We start from the raw sequence: 17,910 nt of genomic DNA, 5'->3' as shown, positions 1-17,910 counted from the left end.
TTAGGATTCCGCATAGCTCAGTTGGAAGAGGCTCTATTGTATTAGAGCCTAGTTTTTGATACTGTCCACTGATGTATAAAATTATTTTATCTATTCAGGGGTACGGCGAGGGCCTTGTCCCGCCATATGTTGTCGTTAATATTTTTAGAGATCTACAGACATGAATATATGGGTTGTATATGTCAATTTGGTTCAGCTAGATCTATAAGATATATTGTACGTGTTGTTATGTTATGGCAGCCTTGTTGGCTTGCATACCCTTTCATGTTATGATACAAATGAAAAAGGCTACAGATATATGAAATGTTATGACCCATGGGGGTTCTCATGTATGCATTATGTTGTTGTAGTCCGGTTTAACTACACTTGATTTATACACATTGCATGTTTATAATTTGATATGACCACAGCTGATATATATGTATACGGGGAGTCCAAGTCGGTCCCCAGTCGTGGCCTATGGGGTTGGGTCGTGACAATCTCAGTTTTAGAGATTCTTCCAAAATGGTCTTGGTATTCAAGTGAAGCTTAGTACAGTTCTTCACCCACAGATGGATGGTCAGGCCGAGCACACCACTCAAACATTATAGGATATGTTTAGAGCATGCATTATTGATTTTAAAGGAAATTGGGATGATTATTTGACATTGATAGAGTTCTCTTACAATAACAGTTATCATTCTAGCATTGAGATGGCTTTATTTGAGGCTTTGTACGGTGGGCGATCTCCTATCAGTTGGTTCGAGGTAGGTAAAGTTACTTTGTTAGGACCCGAGTTGGTATTTAAGTCTATGGAGAAGGTTAGGTTTATTAGAGAAAGATTGAACACAGTCCAAAGCCAACAAAATTCCTATTCGAATGTGAGAAGAAGAGAACTTGAATTTGAAGTTACTGATTGGGTTTACTTGAAAATTTCACCCATGAAGGGTGTGATGCTTTTTGGTAAGAAAGGGAATCTAAGTCCCCAATATGTTGACCCATATCAGATTTTGAGGCAGATTAATAAGGTGGCTTATGAGTTAGATTTACCTTCCGACTTTGGATCGGTGCATCTGATGTTCTATGTGTATTTGTTGAGGAAGTTTATTAGTGATCCTATCTCCATTGTGCCATTGGACAACATTAAAGTTAAAGAGTCTTTCATATGAGGAGGTCCTAGCTAACATATTGGACCGGCAAGTTAAAACATTGAGAAACAAGTATATAGCTTCAGTTAAAGTGTAAGGGAGGAACCAAGAGGTTGAGAGTGCCACATGGGAAGCCAAGGTAGATATCATGTCACGATATCCTCATCATTTCCTTCCATGCCCAGTTGAGGTATTTAGTTCCTTCATGATCCAATGAGCCCAAATCATATGTTTTAAGTTTTTCTCATGGTTTCATATGCATTCATGTCCATGAAATGAGTTTTAAAGTCATGTTTCAGCTTGAGATTAAAGATTTCATGTTTTATGCATTTTTGAGATGATTTGCATTCATGTTGGGCTATTTTATCTTCTTTCCTATTCTATTCATACTAGCTTGAGTCCTATTAAGGGTGAATATTCCCACAGAGGAGATATTGGAAGACCTTGGAAGTTAGAAAGTTCTAAAACAAGGTTTTATACATGAGATTTTAGAAAAAAGTGCAGTTTTGTCACCAGGTGGTCTTCACGGGACCCACTATGGGCCGTGAAGAGGACCAGGGCAGTGAAGGGCCATCTTGGTCCATGCCCTGTCAATTGGGTATCAGAGGTGAGGACCACGAGGGGTTACAATGAGTCGTGGTGCAGACCATGGACTGCTATGGCTTCCGTAGTGGAAACCTATGCAAGCCCCTCTCACGTAACTCTCCACTGGGCCGTGTTGCCCTCCACGGATCATGACGGTCTCTATGGAGGAACTCCTGAAACTCTCCCTGTAATATCCCCCCCCCCCTCCAAGTTTTCTAGCCCAAATCTACCTCCACGGTAGATAACTACGGACCGTGGTGCTCATAATAGGCCGTGGTAGGTCTCATGGTGGGCAGCCCTCCGAAACCCCTTTTTAGAAAATGTTAATTCCATCACCAAGATAGGGATCAAGGCCTGTATTGGCCTTCACGGTCCGTGGTGATGGTCCATTTTAGTTCTGGATTCAGTTTTAAGTTGGGGTTATTTTGGTCTTTTTCCTAAGTTTTATTAATGAATGTGGATGATTTTTTTGACTAGATTCTTACCTATTAACTACCCTTAAGTCTTCTAACCCTCTTATTCTCAACATAACTCCCAAAATCCAAAACCTTCTCTCCCAATATTTTTCTCAATAGTCTTCTTTTTTCTCAAGTAATTCAAGGTATTCGTCTAAGATCAAGTTTTCATTCTTTTCAATTTAGGGCTCAAAGAGGTCAAGGTATGTGGGACTTCATCCATGGGCACCTTTCACTCATGGAATCCCAAAGATTTCTTCTCAATTCTCTTATGATTTTTTCAATTAAAAGCCCTAATTTTATGATTTGTATTAGGTCTTCTCAGTTATGATATATTTTAATGTTATTAGCCTAATTATGCATAATTCACATCATACTACATGATTTCAAGTTGAATGTTATCGACCCATGCTCCATGCTAGTTTCAAGTATGATTTATGAGATATGATCATGATTTTCAAGTTATTTCAATGCAAGCTTATGAATGAGTTTTAAGATGCTTTATGCAAAAACGTGTATGAATGCCTTATCAAAGGTTATGAATAATGTTTTAATGATGTTTCAAGCAAGTTTATGAAAAAGGATGACTTGAGATCCGTGAAGGTGACTCAAGACTCTAATGAAAGAGTGACTTAAGATCCTTGATTAAGAAGGTGACTTAAGACTCAAATGATATTTTTATGGAAATGATTTGTAATGACGAAAGGCCTACACCCACATTACTTCAATCACATGATAATGAGCTATTCCTATGAACGCATTTCTATGAATTATAATTATGAAAAACTTATGATTATGGTAACTATGATTTTAAGATCTAGTAGAAACCTCTAGTCACTTAAACTACATTGCCACCGTAGTTTTGCCAATATGGCTTAGCTAATGGATCAACAAATAGAACATAATGATAATAATTGGACGGAGCCTACCTTGGTAAGTAGCCTCCCCCCTTCTCGATGTAGGGATCATCAGATTCCATGTAATAGCTCACATGGTCTTAATGTCGGTTATAGTTATCTCTAATATATCTAAGTTCTTATGATGATTATGATATTTTGATGCATTGAACAATGAGATAAATGTTTTAATGTTCTCATGACTTTATTCATATTTTAATGATATTGATTTTGCATCCATGATTCATATTGCTTATGTCCTATGTCTATTATTCATGCATCTTCTCACGTACTTAGTGCATTTCATGTACTAACGCATATTTTTTTCCTTTATTATATCATAATGTAGGGGGTCCAGTGAGCACGTTCATCCTCCTCCCATTCGTGGATAGAGTTAGCACTATTGTACTATTGGTGAGTCCTCATGTTCCGAGGATGAGACATTTATTTCTTATGAGTTTATGAATTCTTTTACCTTATTTATTGGGTGAGCTAGGAGATTGTCTTACGCCCCCATCTAGACTAGTAGAGGAATGTTAGATGTTCATTGGAGTCTATGTTGTCTCTTATTCCGCATTTTGAGGCTTATGTTTTATATTGAGATTATGCTTCCATAGCTTTGATCCTTGCTTATTTATTTCATTTACTTTATGTATGCTCTTAAATGTTATGCTAAGAGGCTTGGTTGGGGTCCTCCAAAATTTTAATCGACGTGTTACGACTAGGCCCTAGATCGGATCATGACATTCATACTTTGTATTTGAATTCTCTTTCCTAACATACATCGTTGGATTCGACCCTGACCTTATACATTGGGATTATACTTACTAACAATCGCCTACACCTTGAATCATAAGAGGTGTATTTGAGCGTTATCATCTTTGCATTCTCAACAAAACCAGTGACACCTTCTACAAATTTAGGCCTTAACCCCCATTCAACCAAAATTAGTCATATTATACATCTAACTACGATTCATCTACACAAAGATCACAAAATATAAATTTGTTAAACACTAAATAATGTAATAATTTACAATCCTAGAAATCAAATTGTAATATTCTACTTAAGCATATACAATCCTAGAATCATCATACTTTGCATCAATGGAGAGTCATAACTCTAAATATGAGTGTTATACAAATTAATTATTCACTTATTTCCTAATCAAAGGGGAAAAGTCACTTTTTGTTTCTTTTTCTTGAATTTTTTTGCTTATTTATTCAAACCTTTATCTATAGAAACTTATGTAATGAGCTTACAGACACAAAATGCTAAAATTTAAATCCTAAATTATCAAGATTTAATCCTATTTCAACAGGAACAATCTCATTGTACATCTTGGAAATATAGTGCAGAAAATATTGAATTGTAAACATTGAATAGTAGTGCGAATTTCTAATCAAATCTTATATAACTTTCCTTTTCAAAATAGAACACCAACCAGGACCTTCTAATTGCATATAAACTTTACCAAAATAATCAAAAAGAATGAAAATGTAACTTGTTAAGCTTTGATTCACAAGAGCAGGACTTGATGGCCAAACAAATTATTTAAGATAGCATGCCATGTATTTTCTTTATGCAAGAATCATATAGTGAAGGTTAGCACAAAGACTAGTATTCTTACTCAGCCTCAGCACATTTAACCTTCCAAGCAAATTACTTAAAAGAGGCACCACAAGTTCATTCTCTTTGCTTCCTTCTCTCAAATATTCAGAATATGGTATAACAAAGCTCCAATGAAGCCACTAAACACATGTTAACCTTAAAGGACCACATTCCGATTGAAAATTTTGAAGCAGTTTAGTTTGCTCAAAGTATCTCTAATTTAGCACTTGGTATAAAGGCCTAAAATGTAAAGAAATCTAAAATGCCTACAATCAATCAACTATACCTCAATTCCAAATTAGTTAGGACTGGCTATATGAATCCTCTATGTTCATGTGTCTCTATCAACATGTCATTGTGATAGATAGCAAAGACTCATTTTCACCTACCATAGTGTTGTTTTCATCTTGGGATGCTAAAAACACAACTTTAAAATATCTTGACTGAAGCAATTTCAAGTTAGAAGGATAAGGGCACCCCACCCTACCCCCACCCACCCAAAAAAAATCCTGGAAAAGATGAAATAATGACTGTCAAATGAACTTTCTGGATTAGAATTATATCTACCATAAAACAAAACAAATGGGGCTAGACTCATCCCCTCTACCCTTTTCGAGTTAAATATCCAACTTCTCTCAATAAAAATCTTGAACTAGTGATCTGCGTCTAATCCATGCATCACATGTTTCACTCTTACCACTAGATAAAAGGTCAAGACCTATAGAGAGAAGGGTATATCTCACATTTCATAGTCCCATGAAAGTAAGCATGTCAGTGCAATATGCACATGTGTTCAAAAATTAGACACTTCAACCACATTGTTTAGTTTTTTTGTTTAAGTTCTCTTGCTATCATATCAGTAACTAGAAGATTTGGAAACTATATTCTCTACTTAATAATTATAATCACAGACAATATAGAGGACATGCCCAGAACTGCTAAACAATTCATCTCACCATTACAGAAATTCGCTAACAAAGTATGTAGCGTCTAGATGTACAATAATATTGCATCTCTGTCCAAATGAAGATATTGGTGAAATTTATCTACTAATACATGATTTTCACATGAAAGGGAACTTTCATTAACATTCAGGACTAGTTAGATGAAAGAGATATTGTAAGACCCAGAAGTCGAAAAGTTGGACGAAAGAAAAATCCTCATAAACTTGCTGGTGCGATCCTTCATGGAGCCTTGTACGGACCATATAAGGTTATATGATCCATAGAAACCTGTCGTGGAAAGGACAGTGAAAAGGAAATTTTTGGGGTCAAGTAATACGGACGGATCCACAGCCCGTGAAGAAATTCATGGACCGTAGACCATCCCATAAGGATAAACTTTGAAGATCCTGGGTAAAGGTCCCCTTCATGACAGGGTCTAGGACTAATAGAGTTTATGAAGGTCCATAAAGACTCCCGTAGAAGTCAACCCTCAGAACCCATTATCCCTCTAGGTTCACAGGCCTCTTCATAAATCATGAAGGGATATATGACCCGTAAACCCATCCATCAAGGTCCCCTATTTCCCCGACCTTGATTCCTTCATTTTCTACACGGTCCATAGAAATCTATATGGACCGTATAAGTGGGCCGTTAAGTGTCTCCGTCAATTTTTAAGATAGAGGTGTTTGGGTCTTTTCTCATTATTTTAATTCTATACTTGGACGGTTTTGTACTATACTCCTAAACTATAACTAACTCCCAACCCTCCAAAACCCCCATTCTCCCTAATTACAATTTCACTCTCTCAAATTTTTTCTCAATTCTCTCCAAGACAAGAAATAGGGCTCAAGTCTTCAAGCTTCCATTGAAGGGATTAATTCAAGGTTTGAATTCATCAATGGATTCCATTCATCCATTGGGTCCCAAAGAAACTCAATTCTCCTATTTTTGAATTTACTCGATTATAAGGGTTTCAATAAATTCTTCATGGGTCCCTTCTACATTGATTAATTTGATGTGGTTTCACTTGATCATGCATGATTTTATGTTACTACATATTTTTACATTGATTTTACATGGACCCATGCATAATTATATGATTTCCAACTATGAACTATGAATTTATGATCAAGGATTTACGAATGATTTGTGAAGGATTTATGTAAAGTTATACACTATGTTTTCAAGTATGTTTCAAGTAGGAATGAATGAATTGTGAAAGATTTTCTCATAATACGAAGAAATCATAATTTAGATGCTTAGAAAGGTAAGTGTCTATATGAATATGTTATGATCATGATTTTCAAGGATCTATTCTTATGCTATATTTTATGAATGTAGATTGGTACTTATTTTCCTTTTCTAATGTTAATGATTTGTGTATTTTGTTGTAAATAACTAAGCATCGAGAGGTATTTGTGGTGGAGACTTGGTAAGAGAGTCTCTAGTAGAAATCCTTGGTCCCAAACTACGTTGCTCCCGTAGGTTGCCTTAATTGGCCTAGCTAGTGGATCCATATATAGCTCGTGCTATGTTTATGATACGGAATATACCTTGGCAAATAACCTCTCTCTTCTCCATATGGGAGTTACATTGGATTTCATATTATATCTCACATGGTCTTAAATGTCGGTTAAAGTTAATATCCCACAAAGTACTATGTTATTCCTATAAGCTCTTTTTATGATGTTTTATGATGCATTGACTTTATTAAATGGTATCGAGTGTTTTCAAGTTTTACTTCATGTTTTTCAAGGTATTTGGTCATGCATCACATTTTCATATTTATTATGTCCCTTTATTTATGTTCATGTATATTTCTCACATACTTAGTACATTCCATGTACTAGCGCATAATTTTTCTTACATTGTCTCATAATGTAGGACTTGACTCTCACCTCGCATGTGGCTAGCTCGAAGATCCATCTATACTTTGCTTTTGGTGAGTCCTCGTGATTTGAGTGCGAGCCCGATATACTCTTACTATATTGTTTCAGACTATAATCTTTCTTTATGTTTGGTGAGCTAGGAACTTGTCCTAAGATCCATCTAAAAGTAGTAGAGGCATGTCTAGATTGTTATTAGTATGTAGTTCCTGTTTATTTGGAGAATGTGTTTGATTCTCTTTCTATCGAGATTCTATCTTTTGAGACTTACTTTATGAATGTTATCTATGCTAAGAGGCTTGGTTGGGCTCCTTTAAGATTCTAATCGTCGTGTTACATCTAGGACCTAGCCTGGGTCATGACAAATGCGCTTGATTTTCCAACACATAGTGAAAACTATTGAATGCTAAAGATACATAGAATGTACCAAAATGATATTTAATCTGAGAGAAGAAGCGGGATTTGAAATGTTTCTACCATTTAGGATTACATCGAACAAGTTTGAGATAGATAAAAATTAGGCAAATAAAAAAGTACAGGTATTGGAATTCGGAAAGAAGATCGATGATTCCATGCTTTACAAAATTTAGGCAAAAACAAATGTATTATCATTATCATCTATTATAAGATGGCAAGTCAGTGTCTTCCAAGATTAAGTTTTGTCCAAAGATATGTGTTGTCATTTTATAAAAAATTGAAACAAATCAATGCCAAATTTCACAATCAAACGCCACTAATTTGTTTCTAACTTAAAATCTTAAAAATCAAAATAGCAGATAAATAATATCCCAAAATAGCACAAATTCTAAAATTTACAAGATAAACTGAGGGGCTGCAGGAGAAGGAATTGGGTTGGTGGAGGAGTTGCGTCTTCGTCCCGACTGGATGGAGGAGCTATGCTTCGTCGGGAGTGAACGAGCAAAATTTAGGGATTCTGAAAAATAGAACTGAGTATTGGACGTGGAGGAAAAAAACATGTTCTTTTTTATTTAAAAAATAATTATAATATTTGTTTTGATAAATATAATAATAGAGACCCCTTTAAATATCATTTGACCGTTTTGACTAAAATAAGAGACCTCACTAGGTTGCTAATATTACCTATTTTATTTTATATTTTATATAATAATGTCCTCGTAAGGTCTCTTTTTTAGTTAAAGTAGTCAGTGAATATTTTAAAAATAAAGACTTGTGAAGACGGTTTTATAATATATTATTAATTTTTTAATAATCTTTAGAAACCTCATAAGGTCGCTATACTTTTTCCGAAATTTAATACGAAACTCATAAGGTCTCTATTATTATTTGGTGAATCTTTTGTATTTAATCGACCTCATGAGATCTTTTTCTTTTAAAAAAAATATTAAAAATAATACTCAGTGGAATAGTGACCTCATGAGATCTCTTTTTAGAGACTTATTTTTTAGGTCTCTTTTTTTAGGTCTCAATTTACTCTCTTTTTTTAGTAGTGAACTACCAATAGAAAGAGGTATTTGGAGCGTGATAGAAAAGAAAAATGACAAAAAATTGAATAGTGTGCAAGTTTTAGAGGTGAGAGGTTTATCTAAAGGTAGGAGGTGAAAATTCGGATTGTACGGTATAAGGTAGAAAGCCCTATATGATATACAGTAGAGGAAAAGAGTGAGAGATATATAGATAATAAGAACAAGTAATTACACCATTGGAGAGGTGTGCTTTAGATTTTCCTTTCCTATGCATTGAGAAGACCGGTAATAATTATACGGAGAAAGAAAGTGTTGAAGTGAATGCTAATTTTAGTTATTAAGGTTAAGGGTATAACAGAAACGAAATAAATAGAAAGTGTCCATAATGCCCTCACCGCCCAAACGAAATGACTTAACTGTCCCCATTCTGTCCAAAATTCATTTTCCTACATTTTTAACCATGTTGAATATTAGGACACTTTTGAAATTATCATTTTGAATTTAAAGGAGTAATTGACCTTCACTAGACTTGGGCGTTGATTTCATTAGTTTTAAGTTTTAGCTAAGAAATGATTACACAAAGAGAAAAATGATTACAAGTTGTAATCTAAAAATTGAATATGCAATTGTCAAAAGAGAAAAAAACGTAGTAGAACAACGAAAAGGACACATTCCCTCGTTTGAAAAGAGTTGTTCATTATATATTGACTTTTGAGTACATCGATGCAAAGCCTGAATAATTCGTACTAGTGAAGTAGAACCCAAATCATTGTGGATGATAGAGTAGGTTGGTTTCACAGTGTGTTTGCGTGTGGATGCTGGAACTAAATATCAAACAACATCATCATAATCCCTACCCTCTCTTCCTGTTCAAATGCGACGACAACAAGAAACCCAATCTGAGAAAAAGAGATAGACAGGAGGACCATTATGCCTCGGTAAAGAGCAAAATAATATCGGACATAAAATAAAAGTCTATTTTTACTATTATTTTTTTGATTATCTCTAAATTATTTTTTTAAATAATATAAAATAGTTAAAAATTTTATTATAAAGAAGGATAAATATGGGGGGGGAAATTCCAATAATTTTTTAAATTTTGAACTATAAAAAAAATCTCAATAATTTATTTAATATAATATGGACTAAAAAGATTATACAGTCCAATTCAGAGGTATCCATTCTGCGAGATTCAGTATCTTTTGTAATAATCCCAAGAACCTTAAAGGTAGAAAAAAATATATACTCCCTTCCCATTATTTTAATTTGTTTGTATTAATTTGAATGGACACTAAGTTTGTCTTTTCAAAAAAATATTCAAAACTTTGGAATTTTTGTAATTGTTAACTAACAATAAATTAAACATATCCTGTTGAATTTTGAAATTAAAGTAATGTTAAATTAGAATGAGACGTTCTTTTTATATAAATAATATATCTCCTTTGTTCCATTTTAATTATTGTTTTCAAGTTTAAAGTTCATCGTTATTTCTTACTATACCGTTAACATTAAAGAAGTATGCACAATATTTAAGAAAAAAATATAATTTACCTTTATGAATTATAGAAATAATTTAGTAAACTATATCTTATATTTATTGTTTTGTCTTAATGGACATGAAAAGAACTAACACGAGATTTAAAATGTGAAAAGATAATAAAAAAATTTTCATAATTAATTTTAAAAAATATGTCACATAATTGGGAGGTGTAGTACTTTTTGTTATAGGTTCTTCGAGAAGGAAAAGATAGATTGAGAGAAAAGTAGCTTTCCTTTTTAACATAGAGTTAGGAATGAAGTGCAGGAGATAAGTTTCTCCTATTCTTTCCATTGAAGTTTAGATAGGCAGATATAAAAGTCAATAATGTAATGGTTTATTCTTCTTCCTTGTCATTTTATAAGTTTTAATAATACTTGCAAGAAAGGGAAGCTTGAGGTATGGAGTCATTTGGGGCAGGTATTAAAAGAAGATGTATTTTTGATGTATTAAAAGAGCAACAAGGTGGCCATCGTGAAGAGGAAATAGAGCTCAGGTTAGGGTTAGGAGCGGGTACTGATGATGATATGAAAATGGAGCAGCTGGCGTCTTCATCATCAGTTGTTTTGTGCAGTAATACCTCAATTCCACATCGTTCCCCACCAGGACTATGGTTCTCTTTACGCCCTTCAGCTAACCGGTAACCAATCAACCTATCTTTCATTTATTTTCTATTATAAAAAAAATGGCCATGAATATTCATGTTTCACAATGATAAAATCAAAGCATAGCACAATATTTTTGCCCTATATATATTAGTATTTTTTTTCCTTACTTCATCGTTTTCCATTAACTCCATTACATCTTACATCTCTCTCGCCACTTAATACTTCTTTTAACATTTTCAAATTATATATTGTTCGGTAATGCCAATTTCCAGGAAAGGGGAAGTTCTACCTCACCTTCCAAAAGCCTTTATAAGAGTGAAGTAAGTTCTCCATCTATTATACTACTTGCATTACACACATATATATACACCCATTCTTGTGGTATATGGTTTTATAATATAACATTGATATTATCAAAATAAAATTTTGTCTTCATAAGCAAGTATTAAACTGTCACACACTTAGTATACAAATAAATAATTAATTAACAACCGCACATTTTACATAATTTTTCGTAACACATACAAAAAATCGAACTCACAGCAAATACATATTCTTATATTTACTTTACATATACACACAGGTTATATATCAACAATAAAGTATTAGAGTACTAAAATAACTTTATGTGATAGTTTAATTTCTACTATTTTCTTTGGAAAGCAGACACGTACGATGGTGGGTTTTACTGCTTATCTTTAATTAATGTGGATAAAGCATAAAAACCCTTGAACTATAATAAAATTATTAGTTACACATAAATTATGCAGGAGTTTTATTATCTTCTTGCACTTAATTTATTCGTACTGTTTAATCCCCTAAACTATGTGTGTCATAATATCCTGAGATAGTATGACATAATATGTGGGATTACAAGCCATGGTAAGGTCACTTAGGGCATCATCAATAATATATATATATAAATATTCAATTCATGTAATTATTTTTCTCAGCATAATCCACTACATAACAATCATTTCGTTACAATCCTTGTAATGTAAATAGGCCCTAATTAAATTAAACGGATCCGAATAATACATATCTAAAAGCTGGTTTGACTAAGAATTAATTTGTCTGAAAAGAAGTGATTATATAGATTGGTGATGGATCCATATCCATGTCCATGTATACCGAAGATGTTGTCAAACGTCAATGTTTTTTCACCTTATTAATGATGGTGTTGTTGAAAGAAAGGGTGACTTACTTTTCATTTAATTTCTTTTCATGTGAAAGAAACGAGAAGGTGACAGTCTTCATGGTTAAAACCTACCTGGTTACAAAGCTTGGTCTCTCCAACGAAGCTGAGGTCAGTATTGCATGGATGAACATGAATAATGATTAGCAGTAGATAGATCAGTAATAATCATTCTCTGTTGGGTCATTTCTGACTTTCCTTCGTATCATAGATTTGTGTTTCTTCATTTTGGGTAAAATATACCAACAAATAATCACAATGCATGCACACATTTCTTCCAACTCTCAGTAACTTTAGATTTCCAATATAGACGACCTAGTACCAATTGAGGTAGAATAAAGTTGGACCCGGGATTCTAACGATGACAGAAAGCTCTATCTTGAAGGGCCGTGTGACTTTATCTATTAGAACAAGTATCACTCCTTTTGTTGCAATGTTTTTTCATCTTCTTTAACTGGTAAGTTCAAAAGTTTAACAGAAACAGAGTATAATTTGGTTCTAGATTAAAACACATAAATGTATCCTATTTACAAAATGGCAATTTTAAGTCATTTTGTTTCCTTTACTTCATTTATTCACTTCGTATTTAATGATGCTCTTTAACTACTGTCTCATAAAGAGATATGTGGTGGTACAAGAATTAACAACCTTAACCAGCACTTAGCAGAGCATAACTGAATACTTCTTTTATCTCATGCATGGTTACTTTAGAAAACACAGATAAACATGGCTCATATTTCCTTTATTCTAACAAGGCCTATTTACGTACTGCACCCTTTGGATCACATCATTGTCGATGGTTGATTTTATTAATAGAGATAAAGAAAAAAATATATTGGGTTATATCTTTAGTAGGTGAAACTATTGACTCTAATTAATCCGTTTGGACATCAACAGTTTTTTTTTTGAAAAAATATTAATGTTTGGTCAAAAATTTGGTTCATTGTTTCAAGTTCATTTCAAATAGATAATTTGATGTTTGAAAGCTAACTACTTGAAGAGCATTCAAAGTGAAATAATAAATTTCACTCAAAAAACCCCATTTCTAGCATCGACTAATTATTTTCTTAACATTAACCTAATATCTATGATGAGGGGTCCACAATCGAGCATCTGATCTAATTTCAGCAATAAATGCATGCATTAAATAATCAAAATGAGCGCATTAGTTGTGATGTGACTGTATCAACTACAGGATCAACATAACTAGAAATGGAAAAAGGAAAAACCATTCTCTGTCTCAAAATAAAAATAAGTATTTTTCCATCTCATTATATGAGTTAGTTTGACTTGAAACAAAATTTAATTAAAAAGAATTGAAATTTATGGTCTAAAATAAATTATAAATATTTGTGTAATTATAAATTATTTTATTAAGGATAAAATAAATATTTTAAAATTAAATTATGACTAAATATAAAAATATATCATTTTTTTAGACTGACTTAAAAAAATAAAGTAAGTCATATAAATTGAGATGGATGGAATATAATTTTTACCAAAAAAAAAAGTATCCCAAATAATTAGTTCAACCTTAGAATTTTTTTATTACAAGACTTCCCAAATTGTCTTAGGTGTTACAAATTAGGAAGGAAGAGTAATAGAAGTGGACTTGGCCTTATCTCTAATTACAACAGAAGGATAACAACTTTTATCCTTCCAAAAGTGAAATGGTCAAGCTAAACAATATATTAAGCCATTCCAATCCTCGGAAAAAGGGAAAAACTGCCTATATAGGTAGGGACCAAGAAAAATTGACTGGTCATATTTGATCTTTATTGAAGGCTTTTGACTCTTGTATAGTTGAAATGGACCTTTAGCCCCTCAGGAATTAAGCTGCTGGTAGGAGTCATTTAGAGCTTCATTTTATCAGTTTATTGCATGTTTGGCTAGATAGTCCGCAATCTTGTTAGCCTCCTTGATATATATCAGCTTGTCTCTTATATTGTTTTAACTTTCCTTGGTGATCAAATTCAGCTTGAAGTTGTCTCGTATTAGTTGTTGTTTATCATCTGAACAAGAGCAAGGGAGTCTAACAAGCAGAAATTAAAGTAGCTCTTTTCGTGGAGCTAACGATAATTTTTATAAAGAATAATGATGTGTAATTACAAAGATTGAAAATGAGCTTTTGTTGATCTCACAACTGAATATAGGGTTGGACAATCATTTCAAAACCTGTTTTAAGTGAGACTCAATATCCCTGTCTCTCTTGGCCCGCTAGACTTAGGGTTGGGCCGAGGAAGCCCGTGAGGCAAGAAAAAAAATGTTAAAAAAGATTTTAAGAAAATTACATAAAAACAAAAATTAAGGAAAAAAAGTGCACGTACTATCTATTAAGAAGTAAATTAGGAAATAGGAAGTACAGTTTTACGTTTTAGTCTACTTAGGAATCATATTGTTATGAGTTCTTTTTGGGCGTGGATGTCATTTATAGAACATGTTGTTTTTAGAATGTTTTTTCTAATATTTTAATCAATTAAATATGAAAAAATAAGAAAAAAATTCTCTACCAAACACCCGCTAAGATTTCAAATAATTCAATCACAATAGTACACCATCATAAATTAAACTTTTAATGTGCCTGACCTAAATATAATTTGTAGATAAGGTGATCGAAAATAATTCCATCACAATTATAGCACTATGATTAAAATTTGGGGGGGTTTTGACCGCTTAGCCAAAAATAACTGTGTTCTCTAGCTAATAAATATAAATAAAAAGCATGCACTAATTATCTATATATAATACTTATTTTTCTATCTATTTATATATATATATATATATATATATATTGATTATTATTTTGCTGGACAAATATATAGTATAAAAATCCCTTATATTAAAATAATTTATTGTGCTTGGCCTAAATAATAAAAAGGACCCTTAAAAGTGTTTTATTTATAAAAAAAAGTGATTAGAAGAGGAGATCTAATAATTAAGCATATACAATAACTAAAAGGCATTTTGTCTTTTAGTGAGAGAAAATTCAATAATTATAAGCAGAGGTGGATTTGCGATTTAAAAACAAAGGGGGCATCACCTAGGACATATGCACTTTAAATGCATGTCACACACTACCGCTATGTCCGATAATTTTGTCACACACACATAAAATTAGTGTAATAATGTATAAATATAAATTAAATGACCCTAAGTGATAAAATTTACTTTGGTGGGTAGGGGGGGGGGGGTTGATGGTTGTGAAGAACACTTTTCATCCCAAAATTAATCATATGCTTTCACATACGTATAGACACATCCAAACACACTTAAAATAGTCAATTCCCATGTAAAATATCATCGTTAATTACAAAGAAATAAAATATTTCATATCTTCTCTTTTCAATATTGCTGTTCGTTTTCGGTGTCAAAACATCAAACATATTTCTTTTCTGATATAGTAAAAATGTGGATCAATGATAATTCCTTACCTTGTAATCCCCCACCCACCCACACTTTTTTTTTAAGAAAAAAAAGAAGAGTTGCTCATGATTTTTCTTGACTGAACTAACATTAGCTCTTATAAGAACACGGAAAAGTAGTAGGTGCAGTATGTACTACATATATCAAAATTGATCCACACCTGGGTCAAATTTAAGTTTTTTAAAAAATGCTACATGAAAATTTCTAACTAAGGATCAACAAAGGCTACTAAATCCATAAATCATGATGATGAAATATGAGAAGGATGGAAAAAATAAGATTGGGTAATTAAAACCAAAATGAATTATAGATATAAGTCTAGATTAATGTCGAGTGCATATACTTTTGTGAAGCAATAATATAATCGTGTCTTTTTTATCAGGTTGAGATTTCATGTATGGGGCAGAATTTGATGCATACTCTAACCCTGAAGCACGTACGTGATGCTATTTGGTTGCCAGGACTGATACAATTCTTGAAGTCAAAGACAGAATTCATAAAAAGTTCACAAGGAGCTAGTGTGAACTATCTCATGTCCTTAGACTATAGCCGGACGTGCCTATGACTTATATAGCTTAGAATTTTAGTAAAGTCAAGCAATTTGTATCTTTGAAGCATATACTTTTCCATGATAGTACTGATATCAGTAAGTAAAATTAACATTTCATCCATTTCAATTTGTTTTTTGTTTACTTTCCTTTTTGTCTATTTAAGCTTGGACATGTAATTTTATCTCCTTTTTAAAATTATGAGATAAAATCAATGTTTGAACATGTAATTTTATCTCATAATTTCAAATCATGAGATGAAATCTCAAAATCTCAAAAAAAATCTTGATTTGGAAATTTCATATTATGATTTCACATTTTTCAAAGATAAAAATTTATCCACAAGATTATATTTTATATATATAAAAAAAAAACTCATCATTTTATTTCTACCAACCATTTGTTTTAGGGAAAAGGGCCAAGAATACCACTAAACAGTCTAAACTATTGAAAATTGCTCAAAAATGTTATCCTTCCACCTTTCGGTCTAAATATACCCTTTCATCTTTGTTTTTGGTTCAAAAATGTCCCTCCTTCCATTTTTTGGTCTAAAGATACTCTCAAACCAAATTTAATTGAATTGAATTCTTTTATAAATTAGTTAATTTTTTTATTTGTTCTAAAAGAAAAAAAATTATCTATTCAAATTTTTAATATTTGCTCTCCTCAAAATATTTAAGTCTAAAAAATAAAATATATAATTTATTGCGTAAACATGAAGAATAAAATTCTTATTCTTATTACTAAGACAACGCAATAAAATTCTTAAATTTTAACTTTTAAAATTGTAAGTTTTTCTTCAATACTGATTTTTCTTAAACTTCTCCACATCTTTCAGCACTTATTACCTGTTAAAAATGTATTTTTCTCCTTCAATTTGATTGTCCCCTCTCCAAGCCAATTTATTTTTCTCCTACAATTTGATTGCCCCCTCTCCAAACCCAATTTGGTAAGCTAGGTGGTTTTCAAAATCGTTTTGAGTTTAACATTTGAATTGATTTGAGAGAGGAAAAGAGAGATAACAGTTTAATTTTCGATATTTAGGACGAAAGATGTTTACATTCAAAGTTGGGTAAACAAAAAAAATAAGATATCGTTTTACATTGATCACGAGGCTCCAAAGGTTTGTCTTTTAAGTGTACAACCCCTTTTTCATGAAATGTTGCTTTTTGAAGATGAGAAAATAGTGTCTTATCTTGTCTTTTTTTTTTTCGCTTTTGTTTATTTATAAAATTTTACTGTGTTACTTTAATAATATGAGTAAGAATTTGAAGAATTTTATTCTTCATTTTTACACAATAAATTTTTTATTTTATTTTACGTTAGACTGAAATATACAGGGATGAGCTAATATTAAGAATTTGAATAAGTAAAAAATTATCTTTTAGAACAAATAAAAAAATTAACTAATTAGTAAAAGAATTCAATTCAATTAAATTTGGTTTGAGAGTAGTTTTGAACCAAAGATGGAATGAGGGGTATCTTTGACAAAAAACAAAGGTGTGGGTATTTTTAGACCAAAAGGTGGAGGGGGGGGGGGGTATTTTTGAGTCATTTCCAATAAATTAAGGGTATTGTTGGACCAAAAGATGGAAGAGAGATATTTTTGAGCCATTTCCAATAGGTTAGGGGTATTCTTAGTCCTTTTCC

General features: G+C 32.3%; 1 protein-coding gene and 1 long non-coding RNA gene across 3 annotated transcripts in view; one reads left to right on the top strand and one right to left on the bottom strand.

Annotated features, from left to right (window-relative positions):
• The window catches only part of LOC129887891 (uncharacterized), an 84,476-nt gene extending 75,992 nt beyond the window's left edge, over positions 1-8,484 (bottom strand). For both annotated transcript variants that reach the window (XR_008766507.1, XR_008766510.1), the window contains exon 1: positions 8,321-8,484. This is a non-coding gene — a long non-coding RNA (uncharacterized LOC129887891). The remainder of the gene's footprint in view (positions 1-8,320) is intronic.
• Positions 8,485-10,799: 2,315 nt separating this feature from the next.
• On the top strand, positions 10,800-16,277 carry LOC129887882 (E3 ubiquitin protein ligase DRIP1-like). Its single transcript, XM_055963117.1, has 4 exons — positions 10,800-11,126; positions 11,367-11,414; positions 12,328-12,400; positions 16,095-16,277. The coding sequence occupies exons 1-4, from the start codon at positions 10,888-10,890 to the stop codon at positions 16,275-16,277; spliced, it is 543 nt and encodes a 180-aa protein (XP_055819092.1). The 5' UTR covers positions 10,800-10,887.
• The last annotated feature ends 1,633 nt before the right edge of the window (positions 16,278-17,910 follow it).

This window comes from Solanum dulcamara, chromosome 1 (assembly GCF_947179165.1).
Source record: "Solanum dulcamara chromosome 1, daSolDulc1.2, whole genome shotgun sequence".
NCBI lineage: Eukaryota > Viridiplantae > Streptophyta > Magnoliopsida > Solanales > Solanaceae > Solanum > Solanum dulcamara.
The sequence above is the reverse complement of the archived record's forward strand: the minus strand, read 5'-3'. Positions and strand labels throughout refer to the sequence as shown.

Coding starts and splice junctions, on each gene's coding strand:
- LOC129887882 (XM_055963117.1), top strand. CDS start 10,888: ATGGAGTCATTTGGGGCAGGTATTAAAAGAAGATGTATTTTTGATGTA. Junction 11,415..12,327: donor AAAGCCTTTATAAGAGTGAA/GTAAGTTCTCCA, acceptor TTCATGTGAAAG/AAACGAGAAGGTGACAGTCT. Junction 12,401..16,094: donor GTCTCTCCAACGAAGCTGAG/GTCAGTATTGCA, acceptor CTTTTTTATCAG/GTTGAGATTTCATGTATGGG.